Here is a 23943-nt window from a genome sequence, read left to right as displayed (position 1 = left end):
TCTAGAATCGACTCAGCCGAGGTGGTACCAGGTACCAGGTACTATCCACAACTTATAGTGATGGAGAACCAAAAAACAGCAAGTCGAGTTGAGTGGAGCCGTGCTGTACCATGCAGTGGAAATGGGTAATTAGTCTACCCAGTGGATTGGAAAATGATGTCCGATGTTGATATTTAAACACACTCAAAAAATTCCAAAAGCTGAGGCAAAATTGATCAGACAAGGACCGCTTCAAAGAGAAGGCCGATTAAATGAAAAAAAAGTTTACCAAAGGGATTACTTTCAATCTCTACTAGACAGAACATTTAGTCAATTTATGAAATCCTCTGCCCTGGAAATACTAAAGACAAAATCTTAAAGATGTATTTGATGATATAGTCTTTGTAAGTTTGGAATGAACAGAAAGAGTTTCAAATCCCAGGGGTCTGCCTGTGCATACATTAAAACTCAAAATTATAACTGGCTAAGCATTAAAAAGAACATGAAGCAGAAGACAGTCACTGCAAACATTTAGTGAACATCACAACATTTCTGGCATCCTCGCATCCCACAACCTTCGGTCTCTCTCCCTTTTAGGCAGCCTTAACTTGCAATACACCAGTAGCATACAACAAGGTTACATACTCGCAACTCGACAGGCAGGAACACATTTAAGTATACAGACCCAGTTAAGTGTACATATTTTAAACATCTTGAATTTAAATTATTCTGTACAATATTTGGTCTAATGTATTTTATAGAACATACATATAATTAAATTGATTCATCATTTAATCACAATTTTAAGAAACATACAGTATATCGCACATCTCATCTCCGCTTAAGGCTATATTATTGCTACTGCATTGTGGGTAATGAAGACGCGAGACACAATTTTACACTTTAAACAAAATAGCTCAGTTTCATTTTCAATGTGGATATGCTTATAACTCATAAGTGCTAACTGAACTATGGGGTTGAAGGTAGACAGAATGACAATAGCAAGTAGCATATGTGGGTCCTGTACCAACAATGAATAGATAATGTTCAGCTGTAATGTCTACGCCATGCCATGTGACGCTGCAAAGTGACTTACTTACCAATTAGATGTACTTGAAATCAGATGGTTAGTGTATGATCCTCTGTGGCTCCCTGTCTGTCTTTCCTCTCCAAACCCAACCTGTGAAAACAGTGTTTTTGCCACAACCACAAAGGCTCAGTGGTTGGCTGCAATACTGTGGGTGTTCTCGTTGACACCGACTGCTCTCTCGATAGTGTGTAGAGCAGTGTTACTATATTTCACTTAGCTGCACTTCCATTCCACATATTGTGAGGTTAATTATGTAAAGTCTAACAGCATTATTTATTACAAAGTCATCAGCACATACGATCAGAGTCACAATTGAATAGGCAAAGAACTGTGCTTTATGTTAGTTAGGCTCGGCTAAACTGTGTGTCAAGTTGATTGTGGACCAACAGGACTGTTGAACCTTGTAACCCATTCGGTATCTGACCAAATGTGAAATATGGTCACAATATTTAGTGTATGAATTCTTGAGTTATGGCCGAAAACATGTTTTGTGAGATCACAGTTGCCTTTGACCATCAAAATCAAATCAGTTCATCCATGAGTGGACGTTTGTGCCAAATTTGAAAACATTCCCTCAAGGCGTTCCTGAAACATAACTCATATGTTACAGTGTCTAATTACAATTTAAACTTTTGAATTTTGTTTGAAACATGTCGTAAAGTCGAACAGAAACTTTGAGAAATGGCTAAAGAACCAGACAAACACGTGTGCAGCATTTATAAATCTTATTATTCAACAATATTCACATTACAACATCAACACTGCTCTGCTAGTGACAGGTTCTAATAATCCCAATATATTGTATAGTTACTTTGTAATACATTATCGAGAGGCACTTCCAGTAAGTCTGGCAATAGAGGAGCTACAGTATTGTGTCTAAATTACAAAACAGTAAAAATAAATATTTTTCTAAAAGTTTTTTGTTATAATATACTTTAGAATCTGTACAGTATATATTTTTATACAAAGTCAAACAATATCTAGAAATAAAATGTCATATTCCACTTAAACAAATACTGGTGAATCACACAATTTCCCCATCCTGTAGGTATTGCTACATGTGTTAAGTGCAAGATACTGGAGAGAAGAAAAGAATTGAATCTGTGAAGTGCCTGCCATTGAAAATAAAAACATACTAGTCTTGATTTTCTTGCTTTCAAGGTATGAAAAAAAGTTTGTTTTGGTTTCCCTTGTGACAGACAAGGAAAGCTGATGAATGTAGCATTCAAGCAATGTAGACATACATCCATACATGTGAAAATGGTATGGCACAGGAGCATAGCCCCGTTTTTAAACCAGTGAAACATCAAACAATAGAAAAAAAGGAATGTTTTTGGTATAAACCATCAAAAGAAACTACAAGGGCTTTAGTCAGAACAGTGCATCAGTTGCACTGAAGTGCTACTGCTGCCTAGTGAAATAACAACAGACAGCAAGGATAGCTCTGGTCTGTTATTGACTAAATGGTTATTATGTTGCTTTAATCTGCCCTGTCTTCACATGAAAACTGTTAAAAAATATATGCATATCCAAACGTCCTCCCCATGTTTTGGATAAAACTGACAAATAAGAAGATGCAAAACAAATGCTCCTTTGAGGGCTCATTTTGTGCAAATCACAAAAAAAACACAGTTTAAAAAGTTTCTTTGGTTTGCACAAGTTAATCCAGTGTGCAGCAATCCCCTTCTTCTCATAGTCATTTCAAATAAACCACTGACATTGGCTTTTAGAAACTAACATGATTTTGTTGTAGACCCTGTACGTTTGTTGTTTTCTGGCCCAGTTTTTACACAAAGATGAAGGACACACCAATTTTGAGAGCCAGCAGGAAGTTGATATTAGTCAAATGAAATTGAAGAGCAACACCCTCTGAAAGTCTTGTTGTTGCTGACCTCCAGTGGTTTAACTTTTCACCTTGCTGCAGTGATGTACTCACACACCCTCACTCGAGGGTGTGTGAGTACACAGTGGCATCACTGCTGGGTGTGTGGTTACAGGTTCAACAAAGACAATCCCATACCACTGATGCTGTGTGTGGTCGCAGTGAAACACTGCTTTTCAGACTGCTGATAAGTTACTTCAAACTGAGACCATGTTTTAGGCCCTTTTACTAAATCCCTTAAACTTGACATTACAAGTGACCATTTTGCAAACAATGCTGCTGTGTTTCAATTTGTCAACATTTGTTCAAATTTAGATTATTTGATCAACTGTTCCAACGAAGATCAAGTCTGCATTACTTTTTGCAAGTTGCATTGTTGTTCTGAAGTAATGCGGTGCAGACTTTTGAAATTAAACTGCCTAATCAAGCACATCAATTCAAACAAATGTTCACCGTTATGGACTGTGCTTAAGGACTTTACACTGTAGAGAAATAAATGAAAAACAATGGCTTGGCCTGGGAACAAAACATTTAGAAAATCAAAATATGTTAAGTATACATTTCTGGCAAAGACCGGCAAAAACACTGATATAGTCCTTTCATTTCATTGCAAAAACAACTGAAACCTGTTCTTAGAAGGTTGAAGGAGACAACCAGTAGGCCACTCCCTTGTTTCCCCATTTAAAAAAACCCAAATGGCTACACACAGCTTTGGATTATCAATGAAAAATATAGCAACCCCCAAATTCTACCACAGCTTTGATTAAGTCTCTTTGATTACTGCACTGTAGTGAACACAGTAAGTGAGGCAGGGCTGAAAGGGGGAGGATCAGAGGTGGGAGGCATCCATTGTGACTAACTGGAACCCTAGTGAGCTTTGAATTCTCTGATCACATGGAGTTCAAGCATAAATAAAGTGAAAGGAGTGAAAGGAAGTCTACAAATTCCCAAACATATAGGTGGAGCATGGGATGATACAAGATGTAAGATATAAGAAAAAAATTCATAGCAAGAGTATGCACATTAGACTGCAAGTGAAGCATCAATATACTGTATGGTGCATTAGGTATTTACAGTGCAGGAGCACAAGCCCCTTCATGTGGGCTCATGTGCCTGTTTACAGGAGGCAGGATGCTTGCAGAGCTTTTTACAGTATTGGTTAGTTTAAGAATGACTGAAGATTAAAAACTATGTTGCTGTACATAGCTTCAAAAAATGCTCGAGTAAAAGACTCCAGTCGATGCCTCACATGACCCACAGATGTGTCGATCAGTCGAGTATCAGCTGGTGTTTCCAGATCATTTCTACTGCTACAGGTAGACTTATAGTGACAAGCCAATGCAAGGCTATTGGAAGACATTGTGTCCAGGTGGGGACTTGGATAAATCCAACTGCATCTTGCTGCATAAGCTACAAATACACTGCTGCACTTTGTGTTGGCAGGTCATTCAGGTGCCAAGCAACATTATGGACTTTCTTTTTGTCTGAGGTTCAGGTCAAATTCACTTCAACACTGGAGGTACAATTGCCTTTTAATAAATTCACTTACAGTTTGTAAAATCTTTTAGACCACAAATAAAGCCAGAAATCTTGGTGTAGTCATGGATTCAGACTTAAATTTTGAGAGCCACATTATGACAAATACTAAATCAGCAAACTATCACCTTAAGAATCAATCAAAAGTTAAAATACTTGTGTCGCAGCAGGATTTAGAAAAACATCTCCATTCGTTTATCTTCAGTAGGCTCTCTCTAAAAGTTGATCAAACAAGCTGCAGCTGGTTCAGAACACCGAGTCCTCATTAAGACCACAAGAGACCGGTACAGTTATCAGATCTTTGCACTGGGTTCCTGTCCGTCAAATAATTTACTTTAAAATACTACCGTTGGTTTGTAAAGCACTGAATGGTTTAGGGTCAAAATACATTTCTGATCTGCTGCCTGCTGCTCCTTTGTGGACCGTCCAGATGTCTCAGATCATCTGGGACAGGTCTGCTTACTGTCGCCAAAGTCAAAACTAAATACAAAGAAGCAGCTTTTTCTGCATCGCATATCTGGAACAAACTCTTGTTTGAAAACCAGAAAACCAGTTTTCCAACTCTTTGTTCTTATAAATCAGGGCTTAAGAACTTTAATTCTATTTCACAATTTAATTCCTATTTAAATGTTTTTTTTATATCGCCTTGTGTCTCTTTTCTTAATGTCTTCCATGTCTTACGTGAAGCACTTTGAATTGCCTTATTGAAAGGTGCTAACTTGCCTTTCCTCTCAACTACACAAACAATAAGCTCAGGCTTTGGTTAGCACAGGCTTTCTTGTTTGTAGCAGTAAAAACAAGCTCAACCACTGCACCCTTTTGTAAGTACAGTGAATAAGCAGTCAATGGCATTATGTTGCAGTTTAGCCCATCATTGCACAATGGACGTTTTGATAACAGTGCAATGGATACAGCTGTGGATTTAGACAGTATTAACGTTAGCTTAACTCTAATTGAGTTAAGAAATTGGGTCACAGTAGGGCAAGTTCAGCCAGTAACAACTTAGTGTCTGTAAACAAGCCTGTTAAATTGATTGCTTTGTCGGTTTTTAGCGAGTGTATTTGAATAATGTTTAATGGACTGGTTGCATTTGCAAGTATATCGTATCCTTGGCGGATATTTGTATTTCTATCTTATGCTGTGGTTGCTGTTTCAATTTTTAAGTTTCATCATCTCAGGTAGTGATCAGTTGTCAGCCCTCGCCCAGCAACTCACCAGCCACCAGCAACTTACATGGCTTCAAATTGTCCGTTTGCTATTTTGTTTCCGAATGTTTACGGAGACGTAAGAAATACCAATACTTCCTGGCATTTTGCGTCGTCTCCTGAGCACCTCAGCTAATCGTTAAGGGATTTACAACTGCAATGTTGCAAATAACCTACGTGCTACAAAGCTGAAACTAAATGTACAGATCAATGCTACTTAAAAGCTTCTGACAACTAGTGCCACTGCAGATATAACCACACACTCCCTAAGCTGCTCCAAAGAAAAGCTGTCAAAATCCAAGAAAGTCTTTCAACTGAATTAAAATGTGCCCTTATTCACGCTGCAATTTTGAAACAAAGTACCTGCTACAGATCAGTAAGTGAAGACACAAAGTATTCTTAAATCTCTGGATCTGAATCCCCAGAGTTCCCCTGTTGCTTTTCCAACGTCAGATCAAATCGCATCGGATCGCATATCCCTGTAACACATTTTGCAGACTTGTAGATGTACAGTATATATCATCACATGATTTTGAATCCGACCGAACTGGCTCATCTTCAAAGAGTTACATCTCGAGGAATTTACTGAAACGCGAAAAAGATCTAAGACCCCCCCCCCAACCCTTCATAAGCAGCTACAATTCAAGCTAAAAGGCTTCTCCCTCTCCTCCTTCCTCTTTCATTACTAAGTCTCATTACTGTGGCTGTTCTCCTTGTTCACACTTCCCTCCATCACCACCAATCTGAATCTGAGGACATCAAAGGAGAGCACAGACACAACGTGTTAACCCATAGGCTTCGTCATGAGTACTAAGGACTACAAAATGAAAGGAAAAAAACAAAACAGAGGTCTGCTGACCTATGATCCTCTTACGCTATTGTACTTTGGCTTAAAAAGAAACCACGCAAAATGCAGACGTCATCTTCAATGACAGCTTGTGTCAAAGCACATTTCTCTCCTTATCTGCAAGTAAAATCCGTGCATCTCTCATTCTGGCTTTTATATCTGCTGTCTTTGATTTCCTCAGTGTAGGAAAAGAAAACCCTGATTACAGACAACAGCAATTGAGATTACAACAAATGAATGCTTTGGATCTGATGGAGACCTGCAGATAGTTCCTTGAGAGTACACAGCGCCCCCCTGGATGGCAGTAGGCTCCACAGGGTAGCGTTTTCTTTTATGCCTTATTGATGTAAATCCTCTTGGGTGATTTGGAGGTGTGAGTCAGCTCTGGCCTGGGCCACTATGGTTTACGGGATTACTTTACTTTCTGAAACATTTGACCTACATACCAAAATTATATTGCAAAGAAGGAAGAATTCTTGTCGTTACTGTAAAAGTAAGAAAGCACACGTTGGGAAGTGACATAAAATGTGGACACAAATTCTATTTTCTTAGAAAAACAACATTCCATATTATTAGCTGTGTTGAGTCTTGTAAGTTAGTTTTAAACATGATTAACAGTATGGTCTGCTGTGTTGGGGCATAGTATAATATACAGTATAATGTGATCAATAATCCTCTTTCTCTTGTGGTTCCTTTGTGATCCGCAAAGGAAACTGCATGTCTCAGTCAACATGTAAATAAATAAGTGAATTAATAGCGCCGCAAACAGCAGAGATAGAAAATCTTGAAGCAGTGGCAAGCAAAAGGAGAAGGAAACTGCAAGTCCTCTTCTGTTTCATTTTCTCTACGGGTTTCTGCCTTCCTGAGTTATGTGGCCTGGAAACGTGTAGGTGTGCTGGACTGACTTTGAGTAACAAAAGACAGGGAGAAAACATGCGGACCAACATTGTTTTACATCAAGAAACACTTGTTTTGTATGTTTTTCCTTGAGCGAGAATAAAGCTGTTAGAGCAACAGGGTTCTTTGTTAAACTTCCTATCTATTATGAGTACGAAATGTGTTTCTACAGTCGCTGCATGTGTACAGTATATGTGTCTGTGAAGCTTGTGTGGGTGTGTGTTTGTATACACAATAGACTACAACTGGCCCTTTTTTCCATCTCCTTCTGAAATCCACACGGCTGAGCCTCAGCGGACACAGCTTTTTCCCTGGCTTTCATCCCATTGTCTTAAAGGAGAAAGGACTTGCTACACATCCTCAACCAGCTGGGTGGCTCTATAGTGTGCTGATAACACAGGAGAAACAAAACAGGGGGGGGAGGTAGGGTGACAGTGTATTACTCACTGGTGGAGTGAATCTGTGAATCAGCGTGGTTGGCCTGTAGTGCAGGATGGGCAGCCTGGGTAAGGGCAGGGCAGCAGATCCAGACTAAAACAAATACGATAGCAAAAACAAGTACAGTCCCAATCATTCTCTTTTTTTCCTTTTTCTTCTTCTTCTACTACTCTGCTGCCTGCTGACTCTTCTCATCAGATGAACTGGGCATGCATCATCCCTGTCCTCCCAGTTTTTGTTAGGCACGTATTACCCAAAAAATCTTCTACAGTGTTGTGTCGACGTGATGTGCTGGCTACCATATCAAGAGTTTAGTTAGGAAAGAAACAAACATTTTTAGACAACGTTCAGATCCCTGGTTATAAGAGGAGTTCAAAGTTCATAATATCACTCTGGATCCTCCTCTTTTTCCCCTGAGGTCTCTGATTGCGGAAGGATTTCTTCTTCCTCTATAACCGGCACCTCTTCCCTTTCATCAAGGCCGTCAATCAACTCCTCCTCTTTGCTTGCTTGCTCCTCCTCTTCCTCATGAATGGCTGTGATTGGATCGGTGGGGCTGCCGATGCAGTTCGGGTCCCCTCTCTCAGCCTCTTCCTTGGCCTCTGCAGCAATGACTCTTTTCCACATTTCATGGTTTTCCAGAATATGCTGTGTTATCTGGCAAAACACTTTCCCCCTGCTCACCTTTTTGGTTTCTCTTTGCTCTGTCAGACACAAATCAACAGTTAGACAAAATCCTGGAAGAAATGGCCATGACGTTGCTTTCTTGCCAAGAGTTAGATGAACAGATTTTTTACACTCCGATGTCAGCACTATAAATATAAATATGAAGCTACAGCCAGGAGTCTGTTAACAGCTTATCATTAAGAGTGCAAACGAGGTGAAACAGCTTGATTGACTGTCCAAAGTTTGAAAAATTAGCCAACAGCACATTAAGACCCTCTAATCAACAATTCTATCTCGTTAGTCTAATACATGCAAACACGTTAATGTTCTGATCGTCACCTGGCAACCTCACATTGACAACAAGACTACAAGAAGTTGTTGTTTCTTACAGATTAAAGAAACAAATTTGATTAATTTTTATTGTTGAGTTTTAGCGGCGCTTTTCTTTTTAACCCTTGAACAGGTTTAGGTTTGCTGTTTCCCTCTGTTTCCTGTCTTTATGCTAAACTAAGCTAAGCTAACCGTCTCCTGGCTTTAGCATCATATTATCACAGAAAGATATGAGTTGTATCAATCTTTGAATCCAAATCTCGGGAAGAAAGCGAATAAGTGTATTCCCCAAAATGTAAAATTGTTAATTTCATTCAAATGGGTCATTCAGTATGTTAGCTATATAACAACCATTGCCAGTTTCATACTTAGAATCTCTTTTGGCATTATTTCCAAGTATATACACAGTTGAATGAAGCGGCTCAAGTGGTGCAATCGGCATTCGATAAATGTAAATAATTTCTATTTTAAAAAGATGACAGAGACAGATCTGTGAGATATTTTCTGTAACATTGATTATTAAAGAGGTTGTCATACGGGAGGTATCGGAACTTGTTGATGTGTCCTCATCTGCCACATCCTCCTCTTCTGTATCATGTCCCTCCTTCGTGTCTTCTGGCTCCGTCTCTCCCTCAGGTGGGTCAACCCAGCGTCCCGGCATAAGAGCAGCAGAGTCATAGGATGAGCACAGAGGTCCCACTATGTGAGTGATGAATGACTCCTGTAGTTTAGCGAGCTGCGGAGCGGAGCGGTCCATGAACGGGCTGATGGGAAGGCCCAGGTTTGCTTCTTCGTCACCCTGGAGGGGTTAAAACATGGCAAATATGTGAGAAGCACGGAAATGATAAACTGTCAATGTGCTGGAAAACGGTACAAACAACATTTTTCTCTACTGCCCTATATTTGTATAGTTTCAAGACGAAAAAAGCTATAGACTTGAAGTTAATCATGTAGTCTTTTCAATCAAATGAATATCACTTCTTATCAATTCATAATATTTGAATTCAAACTTTGCAAACCGTCTTCAAATAGAATAAAGTAGAGAAAACAGGAGTTTTACCCACTGCAGACCTAATAAATGCAACATTTGGTACAATTACTAGTCGGGGGGAGAGAGAGGGAATTGTTTATCACAACCAGAAATTGCTAATACTTTGAATGTTAAAGTGGTGCAGGCGCCCATCTGCAGTAGTCTCTAACAAAATCATCATAATCCAATCCAGCAGGCAAGTCTTCTGACTATTGTATTTCTGTTCAAAGGGAACATACAGTCGCACATATAAAGCACTTGCTGAGGGGTCCCCGAGCAAATAAGTAAATCACTATCATCTGCAGAGGTGCTGTTATGCAGTTGACCCGGACCTCGCTGTGGAGGATGTGAGCAAAAAGATGAATTGCCTCTTGGGAGCAATGGAACATGACAATTACATCTCTATCCCTATAAGCATTTTCATACATTTCCAGATTCTGATGACAGTTTGTGGGTTGTTGGTCACTGTCGATCAAATCTGATCAAACCACAGTCATGATTTAGCAGATACACATACCGTAAGATGTTTTTTTCCAGCCACAACGCTAGTATTGTTTTCAGCTGGTGAGTCTGTGTGTGTCATCATGGCAAGATGTGGTCCTACACGATTTTTCTTAAGGGGGCCAAGCAATCGTAGTGCTCCGAACAGCACATGCTCCGAACAGCCTTATTCTTGGCTAGTGCTCCTTGCTTTCATTGGTTGCCCCCTGACAGCCCTAAAAGCAGCAGTACTCGAAGCCAAACAATCGTCCCCTTACGGCCACGCCTCGAACGGACAACGCACTAGTTTGTCTAAATGCTAATAACTTGAAAGTAAGATTTTGAGGGAGATTTATAAGCATACTTGTTCGTAGAACTCGTTGACAATCCCCTCTGTCCACTGCAGGTGCAGCTCCTTGCACTTCAGCGGCCCGTTAACATCAGCCAGCTTGATGCACATCTGGCACACCAGCAATCGGTCGTTTTCGTTGGTCCAATCAATACCAGTCACCCCTTCATCACCCACCTGCAGATGTGCACAGGAAGGTTTGTGTAAAGAAGAAACACACAGCTATGGATTGTCTAGAATTCCGCACTGATTGGTTGTCAGCTTTACTTCTGGACTAAAATACTTTTTTTTGTTACAGGAACAGAACAAATTGACAAACAGGAGCTGAGAACAGACAATCACTGCAGATAGATAAAGGATGCTACATTTTTTTGTTTTACGTTTTATTATAGAAATCTTTACCTTTGCATTAAACTCTGCCAGGAAGTCAAAGTGCTTTTTGAGGTCGGTGGCCAGAATGGCTTCAATGACTAAGAAGCGGAAGCGCTTGAACTCCACATGTTCAAGGTTAGCTAGGAAGTTATACTCAGGTCGAGACATGAAGAGGTTCCACGCTGAAGCTGCATGGTGATTTTCCAAGACTGAACGATCATTGTACAGAAGAGCCTACAATGGAAGGACAGAGGAGAAAATTACATGAATATACAGTCTTGGAATTTAAGATGTAAGCTGCTATGTGTTTCACCAAAGTTGTTTTGGTATTGGTTGTGAATTTCTGTCTTACACTGCAAAATACAAATACTCTTCTTCATATCATCTAAACTGAGCTCTTATTGTAAAGATGTATGCTGCTGCACTCATTTACCTGTGGTGCACTAGTAGCTACTAGAAAGGCGTTGGTTCTTCCAGGATGGTCATAATCGTGCATGGCGGCAGCTACATACAGGGCCATGAGCTCCAGGCCAGGGATAAGGCTAGCCAGGGAGCCATAGCCGTCCTCCAGCACAGAGTTCATCTTGGACACAAGGAAGCTTGTGGCACCAGCGTTAATGCCATTCTCTGAGTCTACTGGCGACAAACAAAACACAGCACACTCCCCAGTCACTGATGGTGATCTTTGCGCAAATACTGCCACCTCATTGGCTGCTGTACTGTTCTGTATTGTTTTGTATTGTACTGTACTGTATTGTTCTGTTGGACTTATTCAGGAACAAAACATTCAGCATGTTGACTCATTACATCTACATTATCTATCAACAGGATGTCGTTGACTATAAAATGAGCCAAGTGACAAAACAATATCATGCCACAACAGGTGAGAATAATAAAAATAAATAGGAGGTATGCTATCACACTATACTTGTGACTTTGTAAATGAACACAAACATGAGAACAATTCAACTTTTTCGTTAGTTTTTAAAGCTTCTTCTGTGAATGTGTGTGAATATGACTTCTGTATTACATGTTTTATTGGGACACAAGAGTTAACAAGCAACTGAGCCTCCCCACTCAATTACAGTATCACAAAAAGGGGCAGAGAAAACGCACAAATTTGACAAATCAACATGAGGTTGGATTTCTTATTCTTTTTATCTAATTGTTTTTGGGGGCACTTTATGACTTTATCAGATAGTGATAACAGAGAGGGATGACAAAATCAGGGACATTGTAATTCATGTTCAGCATCTTAATTCCTGAACCACAGGGGTGAACTGAGAGTGGATTTGTTTGATATTGACAGAGAACTAATACATCCTTGATTGACATCACTCCAGTCAATCAAAATGTCGCTCCTAAAGTCTAAGAGTGGAACATTCTTGCAGGTAGGTATAAGGGGACTGGACTAGGACTGCAGATGGAAATTAGCTAGTAGCTAAATCTGGTAGAAAGCATAGTTTTTTCTTTTTCTTAACCTGTATGTATCAACCATCCTCACCAGTGTGTATCCCATTCTCAGTCAGCAGGGTGGGTAGGCCTGGTACAGGCTGAGTGGTGAGGTACCAAACAGCATGTAACACGTCAGTGGCATGGATGCGGTTGTGATCTGGGGAGAGTAAGATAAAATGCTTATTCACACCAGTGGAGGGCAGTAAGACCTTTGTATTCAAATTCCAGCTGGAGCGATAATAAACATTCTTTTTGTGTATGTTATTTTTTTAAATTCTGAAGTGTAACACTATCAAACTGGAAGAAAATAAATAAACAACTAAAGCCCCTTCCAGACAAGGAATATAACATTGCCGAAGCCTTCTGCCTTTTAAAATAGATCTATTTTATGGGAAAGTTTCATGTCGACCCATGTTTAAATATGAGTTAACACAAAATGGACAATAGAGACAATGCTCCTATGTTATTTGGAATGCGGCTCAGGACTAGGCAATAGATGTTAATAGCAGTAAATGTATAGGACAAAAGGCTGTTTACTTGGTATCTCATCTGGCTGAGGGAGAGCAAACCAGACATTTTTACAAAACGTAGAATGTCCCCCTGAAACTGTGTTAATAAGTATACAACTGAATATAACTACAGTATAAAACATTAGAAACATAATTTTTAATTGTTCTTTCTTGGAAACTTGATATTTCTGACAACCGTGAACAATCAGATCATGATATAATACTAAGTCAGAAAGTGGGCCTGGTGTTTTATTACTATGACAATACAATGCATCCCCCTTGTGGCAGATAAAGGTAATGCTGCGGTATCAATACTTTACTTGAAGAATTTGATAAAAATGGAGATCTTCTACTCACAAGGAATGACCCTGTATCCGTTCTCCAAAGCATGGAAGTAGTTCATGAACTCTTGTACAGGAATTCTGAAGGTCTCAAATAGACCTGCGTCCTCAAAGAGCTTATAGGAAACCTGGGATATAACATGAGGAAAACACACTGTGAGTGATATATCTAATCTTTGTAGAGGTTCGGATGTAAAGCTGGGTCTGGTCACTTCCTGTTTCAGAGCACACCTTTTCTTAAAGAAAGGTCTAGTATCTGCTAACACAAAATTGTTTCTGGAACTGATGACATCTTGGCGAACAATGCATGTCTGATTTTTCCTTTCACTTGCTAGAGTTGTTGTGGCTGCAAGCGTGAAATGCAAATCCAGTCTTTCCATCGCCTGCACAGCTGACATCACTACCACATTAAGCTTCTAATTACATACATGTGAACATTTCTATCAATACGAGATCATTTTGATAGAAACAGTATTGATGTGTTTTCATTACATAAATGTCACCTGGGTTTCAACATTTCCTCACTAATTAGTGTTTACCTGACTGAGGATGCAGCCTGTCTTGCCATGAGTCTTCTCCACAAGACTGAAAATGGGAAAGTTCCAATTGTTGAGTTGACTCATCAGAGGCTCCAGCGCTGGCAATGCTAAAGGCTCTGCGGCCAAGGTTGGTTTGTCCTATCAGGTAGGAGGAGCGGTCAGAAAGATACTTGCAAGTACAGTAAAATAACCTTTATGTTACCACAGTTTGATGCTCAACAACAGACTCGTAGATATACATTATTAGACTGCACCGCTGCTTGGTTTTCTAGCATTTTGCAAAAGCATTTTCAAAAATATATGATTTTGAAGCACATTAAAGCACATAAAAGATAATAGATTATTTTTTCCCCGTTACCAAATGAAGCCTCTCTGATTGCCTACTACCTCTGGTGATGGCAGGAGTGGGTGAAGAACGATGCCCTCTGCCAGATACTCCCTGCAACCTTCCCTTGCTTCAGGCAGCTTCTTGCCTCCCTCTCCCTCCTCTTCATTCTGTGCAAAGTCACTGCTGTCACTGTGGTTGGTCTCATAGGTGCTGTCGTAGGTGCTGTCATAATCCGAAGAAGCTATGGCACGCTCATCTGGGGAGACATTACATTGTTAGACGTGCTATTTAATGTAACCATGTGACGGTTAAACAAAGATACAATGAGGGCAGTTAAGATGGAAGAATAGTCTATATTTATCAACCAGGTTAGATTCTGGAAGCATTTTCTTGTACATCACACTTATAGGCTGCTATCATAAGCTGTAGTTGTTACCCGTTTACCTGGATGGGGTATTCTGTCCCCTTTGTCGACAGATTCTACCCTGTGGTTTAGTCGATTGTTGAACGGCCTGCCACAGCTGATGGAAAGAGAGCAGAACAACACCAACCCATTTAGAGGATAAGCTAGTCAATCCGGATCATTCTCTCTCATCTGATAATCAAAACAAGTCCTGTCCCACTAGCATAAACTGATGATTGACTAATTTCCCTAATTTTCTTGCAAATACTCATACACAACTTGAACTGTCTATATTTATAACTGCTCATCAAAGTGTAGAAAGTGGAGAATTAATCCAGTGTGCGATCGCATGTATGTTACCTGCCGCAGAGTGATGGAGGCCGCCAGTAAGGGGTGGTGGAGCTCGGAGCACTCTGACTGTGAGTCAAGGCTCTGTGGTGGCTCTTGTGGGCCACAGAGCCAGGGGTTCGCTCTGTCTGGAGCCCAGACAGCTCAGGAAGCTGCACTGAACATGTTTTGATGGTGGGGCTTGAGACAGGCGTGCCCTGGTTGGGAGGAGATGGGCACGGAGAGCCCAGAGGTGATACGTTGGAGGGGGGGAAACCTGAGAAAGACAGCGTTTCAGTCTTTGTGTGATTTGCTCTTGATACTAGGATTCATCTATCTTTGAACTATGTGCAGTGAATAGCCAAGCTGAGATGAATTTTCGTAAAAATGGTTTCCAATTTAAAACTAGTGTAAACAAGGATGTCTTTTACCCATGTAACATACTCAACGTACTCAACTTGTCTCAGTGTGTTAAGTAGATTAGCGCACCCACACACACACACACACACACACACACACACACGCACACACACCTGGACTTCCCAGTGGTTTGCTGTAGAGGTGGTTGGAGGTGACAGAGGGAGCACAGGAGGCAGACATGGAGCGACTCTTTGAGATGGTCATCATCACTGAGTTGTTCCATGATTCACTGATTTAATGTAAGAAAACCAGCACTGTTACAGTTAAAAAAAATACTGTAGTCCGGTTGATTGTAGTGCGTGAGTGAGTGAGAATCACCTGTCTGTGGTGTGTTTGATGCTGGCTGAGCGGTCTCGGCGTACAGGGCCCGGCTCTAAGGTAGGCAGCCCTGTAGCTGAGGTGGTCGTGGTCCAAGTTGACGAGATTCTCCTCAGCAAACCTGGGGGCAGACTCCGTCTTATACGCTGTAATAAAGATAAACAAACACATGTTTGCAATCAGAAGCTACTAATATTTGCACCTTTTTGGAAACTACAAAGATATGGCCTTGTCTGTTTGTTTGTATGAAAAGTATATGTTGTGATACATGTATGTGGAACTAATGTTGAACATTTATTTGAGTACATTTTGAGTAAATTTCTTACTTGCTGTCTTTTCACATCTGCTCCAATTCCTTCATATACATCAGGATTTTTTGTAATGATTAGAACTCTTGATAATCCTCCACTTGTTTATAATTCACAAAAATCTCAATGTTGTGTCACAGTAGGATGATTTGCAACAGTTTCATAGTATTTATAAAGCAAATACTGTTAATGTGACAGAATTCTTATATACAGTACATCACAATATATACTGCAATGGTGTAATTATACATCATTTTTTCCAAAATAATTAAAGTCTGACCTTGTCTCATCTTCTAAACAAGAATGTTTTGAGAACGTCAGGCAAGGTTGACAAAGAGTAACATTTACTCTCAGACCATAAACAAGCCAAAAATACCCTAAAGTCACACACAGTGTGCACAGCAAGAGACTAAATAGAACATCAGGAAGAGAAAGGCAGATACAGTAGCTCACAAATATTGCTCTACTGAGTACGTAAAGTGACATCTCAGCCTCGGGAACATGTTTTAACAAATAAACAGAGCTTTATTGTCCTACAGAAACGTAAAGACATCAAACTACAAGGATGCCATATTTGTTCTTCCAGTCCATTCCTGCTTTTTAAAAGTATGTAAAAGACTGAATGGTAAGTAGAAAAGAGGTGCTTGTTTCCCCTGTGGTGTCAATATATCCAATTTCTCTCTCTCACACACTCACACACACACAGGACTATAGAGGGCAGCAGAGGATTTAACTTCTTCTACTGAAGGAAAGCATGTCCATCCCTCTTGGTATGTTCACTTCTTAGGCACATGACACATGACCTCATAGTGGTCTGTGGTAAACCTCCCTCCTGTAGTTAAGAAAAGCTAATCAAAGCCATCAATTACTATGTCAAAGAAACACATGTTGTTTAATTACTGTGAACATGCATGTCTGCTTTTGCCATTGTGAATTGTATAACTGTGAGGGAATAAAGCTTTAAGTGCAGATCTGAAACATCTGCTCTGCATTATCATGCAATAATGTTGCTGACAATCAGAAGACTTGATGTTGGCGGTGATGGATTGTTGCGTGTCATCTTGTATGTTTTCACATGAAGCCTCTTTATTTTCTTACTGTAGCAAAATAAATATAAATCACTATGGTACGCTGCGGGAAATGTCTGGCTGTAATATGAGATGTTTTAAAGACAAATCTGTGCACCAGAAGTGTGGTTACATTTGTAGGAGGTGCAATAAACTTGACAAATAGCCAGAACTGTTGGAGTTAAATTAGGTGGAAGCCAAATAGTTCCCTGGATTTAATAAGAAATGAAACTTTGTTTTGCTGCCCCGTTAACCTACGTCAAAACGAGAGAAACAAATGCTCCTCAGTCATCAACAATTCTGAAATGTCTGTCCTCCAGAGCTACACAACAGGGCAGCACGAGTAAGCTGAATCACCAACTTTAACCATTGCTTTATGCAGACTCACGAATCTCCAATGAGCTAAAACGAGACAGTATCTCATTGAGTTTCACTACATGGGTCGAGCATTTGAGTGCAACCAGGCAGTTTTATAGCTGCTTGTCACTTTCCTGGTGGGCTATCCTGCATTGCATCACACGCTTTATTTAGTTCCCTCGCCTCCTTAAGTGAACGCACATATTTTGAAGCACTGGCCTTGTAAAACATTAAAAAGCCCTCTGGAAGCCCGTGCGTCACACTACGCCAGCAGTGACGGAGGAAATGGAGGTGATGACTGCAGGAAGAGCTACACCAGACCATACGCACAAGTGTTTATTGAGATGTTCTGCAGCATACAACAAAACTTAACTTTGATACAACCGTGTCTGTTTCAAATAAACACACGTCTGGTAACACATCTAGCTTCACTAATTCAGAGATATTTTTGTTTGTAATATTTTATGACGGTGAACATTATTTTAGTCTAAAGGGGAACTTCAATGATTTTACACATCAAGGTCTGTTTATAATTCATTGGCAGTACTGCTACATATAGAAAAATGGTTGTCTTTTGTGGCTCCGGGAGGAGCTGCATGAAATCTGAACAAGGGTTTGAACACTACAAGAGTCCGGGGGTGTTGAGTTAAAAAGATATGAGCATACCAGACCTCTGCAGCTCCCTCCTCATTTCTGCTTTAGCTGCTACGACCATAACACCCCCGAATTTTCAACGGAACTGTCAGCGGTTGAGATGCATTACACACGTAATGTAGGCGCAAGGTATTGACAAGGAAGGAGATCGCATACAATGAAAAAGAGATATCTCTGGTTGTGCTGCATTGATTTTTATATTTTTCTTGTCAAATGTGAGTCTCACTATGTCCTTGAGGTGCAACACTAAATCTGTGGAGTACTCTTTTCAAATTAAGTGATATCTAATTGTGATGAATTATAAGCAGCTCAACCAAAAAATGATTACTACTTCTTAGAAAATACAGTAGAGAGGCTTGGGGAGGTAAGAGCATATTTGTTATTGCACAAGAACATAAAAGCTAACATTTCTTGCTTCTTTCTAATCTTTTTATTCATATTGTGACGCCTCAGATTTCTTTGGGGAACATTTGGGGGATTCTGACCCTCAGGTTGGAAAATGAATCAGCTTTATACAACAGACCAGAGATGTGATTGAGCACAATTACAGTAATTCCTACAATCAGTCTTCAGTCATTCTGGGTGGCCAATCAATGCTTCTTATTAGCTGGTGAGTAAACTTCCAATTCAAATCCTTATATCATTGAAATTTGAAATTGGGGTTCAGCCATTGGAAATGATCTCAAACACCTAACCAAAGACACAGAAATGAAAAAAAACACATTAAACATTTACCTTTGGAATGGCCAGTCTCTCTGCTTTGTCTGGCCCCTCCTCAGAGTCAGAGCAGGTGTGTGTGTCTGCAGGGATGCGAAGCCGGTGGAGCGGCTGCAGGCTGATCTGGGTGCTGAGGAGGTTGCTGACGGCCTTCAGACAGCTACAGGTGTTAGGGGGCAGCGAGGGGTCTGCCAGCAGGTCTGAGATCAGACCGTGGGCCTCGCCCATCACCGCGATGTCCACTACCACGCTCGTGCTCGACTGGAGAAGAGAGGAAGAGATAGAGAATGAGATAATCATTATTTGTTCATCTTCTCTAGTGTAATGCAATGGCGATGCGGTGAACACACGTCACACCACACTGACGCACACAGCGTCTTTATCTTCATACCTGAGCGAGAACGAGGATGTGTTTGTGTGTGTGCTGTAGATGGCACATGTACTGTGTGTGTGTGTGTGTGTGTGTGTGTGTGAGCATCTGTCTTTATAATAAATTAAACATGTTATGGTCCCAGAAGGAACACACTAGAAAATGTGATAGAAAATAAAGCTAGTAGCATGATGGCTTCATGTGGTGTAGAGGTTAGTGACAGTGTTAAACATATCATAGCCATAAAAACATAATTAATAGACATCCTAACACACTCCACTCCCACGCCAACCCCCCACTGCCTACATTTAGCTGTCACTGATTCATCATATTGACTGATAAGCCCAAAGGTTCATCTATGTCAAAGGTCAACCATGTTAGGTTTCTGTAATGGATTCCGACATTAATGTCACAATTTGCTAATCAGCTCCTCTTTAGCTTATAATCAGTTTTCAGACACTGTGAAACGCATGTATCCACACTCACATATACGTGTACAGTATATTTAAGAGCATGCAAGCAACATTTAGCATTTGTAATTAGCAAAGTTAATCCATATGAATGCGGCAAAAGCTAAAGAACGCATGAAAAAGGAGTAGTTGATTCTGTAGATTTTGGATGTAACTCACACATCTTGCAAAAATGCAATCATGGAAAACTTTGTGTTTGATAGTATAAGGATGATTTTGTTAACAGTCTAAAAAGTTAAAATCAGTAATAATGAATGGACCCATGTTTATGTGTCACAGTTGTCAGCAATTACTTAAATTGTGTTTTTAGGATGTATTACAACACATTGCAACCTATTTTCATCAACTTGCACTGATTGTTTTTTAAGTCACAAAGGGACACAATTCAAAAAACGGATTAACGTTGGATACAGTGAACTACACAACTAGTGATTTGAGGTGTGTCGATAGTTAACCTTAACCCAGCCAACCAAACAAAACAAAAATACTTCTTTGACACTAAAAACAGAAATTCAATTACAAAAAAATGTTTTCTTTTCACATTTCTGCTGCAACTTCTGTGGAACAATTAAAGGAAAATGCACCATTTGGTAACATAGAAGAGGACTGTGCACTGCAGAAAGAGATGGAGGTGAGTGAACTTTGTAAGAGTCAGCTAAGCTGTGTCTCCCCACTGAACCCTGGATGAACTGTGTTATAAAACAATACTGTCAAACTCGTGGCTGATCACACAGTTCTGTTCACTTTCCATTCTTCTTAGACATTTTTTCAAAGCAGTGTTTCTCCCACTTACGCCTGTGATGTTGACACTTCAAGATACAATCATAAAGCTTTGTGAATGTTTAAAATAATCTTGGGAATGACTGGCAGTGACAAGACCAGAAAGCTAAAGTTTTACTACAGTGATTGGCAACGTCTTTCTTCAGCCGAACACTAGCGGTGGATATTGATTGTCGATACAAGTGATGAAACAATACCCAAGTCTTTGATAACTTACATTAAGACATATTAAGACATTTTTTATTTGAGAAAAGAAAGAAATATACATCTCAGAAGATAAATATTGTCCCAAGACAAGCAACAGTACAAGAACAGGACAAAAATAAAGTTCCTCTGCCTCTTTTTAATGCTCTTAATGGAATTTGCAAGATTCCACTGCACCAGAAGAAAAACAACCAATGAGAGCTAAGGAGTCTCTTACAAAGTGACACAAAGTTATTCTTATTAAAGTTGCCAACAGTAGCTTTAAACCAGGAACTATCTGATCTAAAAATATGTAAACAAGATTACAAACACATTTGATGCCAGTTTTCAGTACTTGGCAGTTTTCCTCAGCGCTACCGACACATTTTAGTTGGTTCAATATCTAACAACCAGGATGTGTGTTCATGCCTCAAGTTTAAGGTGCGCTTGTATTTGGATAATATAGATGTAACTGTCTCTACATTGACAGCTTGAGGAAAGCAAATCGCAAACAAAAATAAAATGCTCTAAATGTAAAATGAAAAAGTTTTGAAATAGAAATGATAGGATAGCTCACGGAACAATGGCAGGGTGGGTTTAAAAGAGAGTCAAACTAGACGTCATGTTTTGTCATCTTCCAATCCTGCTCTCCTCCTGCATCCTTCTCTCCCCCACTGTGCCAACACATGAAGCAAATAAGCTCACGTGATCACTCCATCCATAAGCCTTCACTCTCCCATCTGCCTGCCTCCCCAGGCTACTAGGCTTGGCGACTAGCAGCAACCTCTGCTTTTTGGCTCTCTGCTTGTATCTGTGCCTTTTTTACTTTTTATGTCTCACTTAACTCACGCTATCACTTTTCTGTACGTATATCTGTCTCTGCAATTACTCTAAGGTAAAAAAAAAAAGTGCAGGTGGAGTAAACTGGAAAACATAAACTGTAACCACCCTTCTGTTTTAAAACAAAGCGACAGATGACTCATTATATGCTTCCTTAAACAGATTGTATTAGCTCTTCAAACATGTCACAGATCAGAGCTGTGATGTGATGAGTAAATGCATCAAGCACCTAGGAAGATAGTTTCCAGGAAGAGCGCGTGTCTGTATGTGCGAGTGTGCATGTGTCACCTCAACCTGAACAAAACCCATTAGACCACTCCAGAGCTTTATGACATCCTGCTATTGTGACATTTACCTATTAACTGACAGTAATGGTCTCGGTTCAGCTAATGTCAGGGAGAGAGTGAGATAGAGGGAGCATGACTGTGTGTGTGTGTGTGTGTGTGTGTGTGTGTGTGTGTGTGTGTGTGTTTAGGACACTTTAATCTGTTAGATTTCTGATATTTGAGCATTTACAAAAGAACAAGCCTACGGCATATGTGTACATTTGCAAGCTCATTCAGTGCAACATGCATAAGCATTTGAGCTGATGTAGTGTTACAGAGCACCGTTCTGGTAGAGACACAGTGGAGAGGCAAGGCGAGGAAGAAGGTTATCGATTCCTCCCAGCATAAAGGCCCACAGGAGACAGCAGGCGGAGCGATGGTCAATGAGTAAATCAACAGTGGGAACAGATGAGTGTTGACACACACACACACACACACACACACACACACACACACACACACACACACACACACAGGCATGCGTGTACTAGAATTGGCTTTCAGAGTAATACAGTACATGCTGTGCACAGAAAGATGGGTCATAATCCCTCAACAAATGCAGTGCATTGTAACAGAAGACAATATTAAACCACTGGTATATGATGATGAACACAGATAAGCAAGCTGCCAAGAATAGAACCACTGATTTGGATCTCTAGTCAAAGCCACATGACATCATCAATGTTAAAAGGTAAACGAACATTCATTCAGAGAGAGGTTGTGCATTTAGATGGATACATACAAAATGTGAGCCTTAAAAGTTTGTATACATTACAGAACGACCATAATGTTGAGTCAATATATGTCCGACATCTAAATGAACAGCTTTATAGCAGTTATTGCTGGACTATGTAATCTAAGTAGATTGCATTACATTGTTTTTAAGCCAAGAAAAGTAAGAAAGCAGCAGTGAATGAAATGATTCACCACTATAATATTTTTTCTCTATTAAATTACCTTGATATTTGATCAAAGGCAACCTAGGACAAGAAACTTGAATAAGGAAGTCCGCATATGCACAAAAAACAGATAACGCGACTGGAAGACAACTCACGCATTTAATATTTGGTTTTGATTCCAGTCAACATGCCTGAACCACGCACACTATTGGATTATTCCCTTTGTCTTTGTTATTTTCATGGTGACGTACACTATCACTCCGTTTCTCTCTACCTTTTGCAATTATTATCCTCCAGTTTCCTAGATCCCCTCTTCCTTTTTCTCATACCTGCTTTTTCCACCTTTCTCACTATTTCAGTTTTCCGTCTCTACCCCCATCCCCCAGCCCTCTACTGAGAAACAGTTAGGAGATACGTCGGCAGATCAGGCATAAAGGCAGATGGTGAGAGCAGAGACGGAGCGATAAAGAGCGACAGAGAGAGAAAGAGAGAGAGAGAAAGAGAGAGAGAAAGAAAGAGAGAGAGAGAGAGAGAGAAAGAGAGAGAAAGAGAGAGAGAGAGAGAGCTGAGTCCACGGGCAGGCCATGGCCAGTCAAGTGAAAAAGAGAACAGCTCACTCGAGCAGGCCAGCTGAGCTCCTCCACAGACATATCTACAACAACTGTAAATACAGCACGACAGTGGGGAGCTTCCCATTGTTTCTGTACTACTACACCAGCCGTACAGAAAAAAAATTAAATAAGGAGAAAGCCTTCACACCCCTCGCTGCTTTAATATTAATGCTGAAGCAGTAGTAGCCAAACAAAACATGCCAGAGGCCAAGTTCATGTTCTGGAAACCGGAGGATGATTGCAGAATTGCAAACAGTTGCGGGATTACAAGAGCGTCTTGCAGTAGCAAGGCTATTAATCATTAACAAACATTGATTTGGTAACAATGATGTGGTAAGTATGTGTTTTGGACGGAGTACAGACTAGCTAAGGTGCGTTTTCTGAGCTGGTCAAGATGTATGAACGCCAGACACTACTATTTGTTCGTCAATTTGCAATGAATCTACCTGTCTCTCATCTTCACGATGTGCAGAGGTGGTGCTAACGCAAAATCAATAGATATCGATGGAATTGCTCTTCAAGTTTGAGATGAAGATAGTGAAACTATGCAAACCCTTGTGTTAGTGTGAGGTAACGCATATCTATAAACACATTCACTACTATGACATGCTGCTCAACAA

The 23943-nt window shown here is 40.2% G+C and overlaps 1 protein-coding gene across 5 annotated transcripts in view; it reads right to left on the bottom strand.

Annotated features, from left to right (window-relative positions):
* Positions 1-1779: 1779 nt before the first annotated feature.
* The window catches only part of LOC116390718 (cGMP-inhibited 3',5'-cyclic phosphodiesterase A-like), a 46740-nt gene continuing 24576 nt past the window's right edge, over positions 1780-23943 (bottom strand). For 4 of the 5 annotated variants that reach the window (XM_031860668.1, XM_031860671.1, XM_031860673.1 and 1 more), the window contains 14 exons: positions 18863-19105; positions 15742-15887; positions 15537-15652; positions 15037-15280; positions 14718-14794; positions 14333-14529; positions 13946-14083; positions 13423-13534; positions 12606-12713; positions 11535-11737; positions 11132-11335; positions 10745-10906; positions 9408-9669; positions 1780-8578 (listed from right to left, as the gene is read on the bottom strand). In XM_031860668.1, the coding sequence (XP_031716528.1) occupies positions 8262-8578; positions 9408-9669; positions 10745-10906; positions 11132-11335; positions 11535-11737; positions 12606-12713; positions 13423-13534; positions 13946-14083; positions 14333-14529; positions 14718-14794; positions 15037-15280; positions 15537-15652; positions 15742-15887; positions 18863-19105 (2529 nt within the window). In that variant the 3' untranslated portion in view covers positions 1780-8261. The remainder of the gene's footprint in view (positions 8579-9407; positions 9670-10744; positions 10907-11131; positions 11336-11534; positions 11738-12605; positions 12714-13422; positions 13535-13945; positions 14084-14332; positions 14530-14717; positions 14795-15036; positions 15281-15536; positions 15653-15741; positions 15888-18862; positions 19106-23943) is intronic. The other variant, XM_031860669.1, reaches the window with a different exon arrangement.

Source organism: Anarrhichthys ocellatus, unplaced genomic scaffold (assembly GCF_004355925.1).
Source record: "Anarrhichthys ocellatus isolate YVR2014 unplaced genomic scaffold, GSC_Weel_1.0 scaffold24, whole genome shotgun sequence".
Lineage (NCBI taxonomy): Eukaryota > Metazoa > Chordata > Actinopteri > Perciformes > Anarhichadidae > Anarrhichthys > Anarrhichthys ocellatus.
This window is presented reverse-complemented; position numbering and strand designations above follow the sequence as displayed.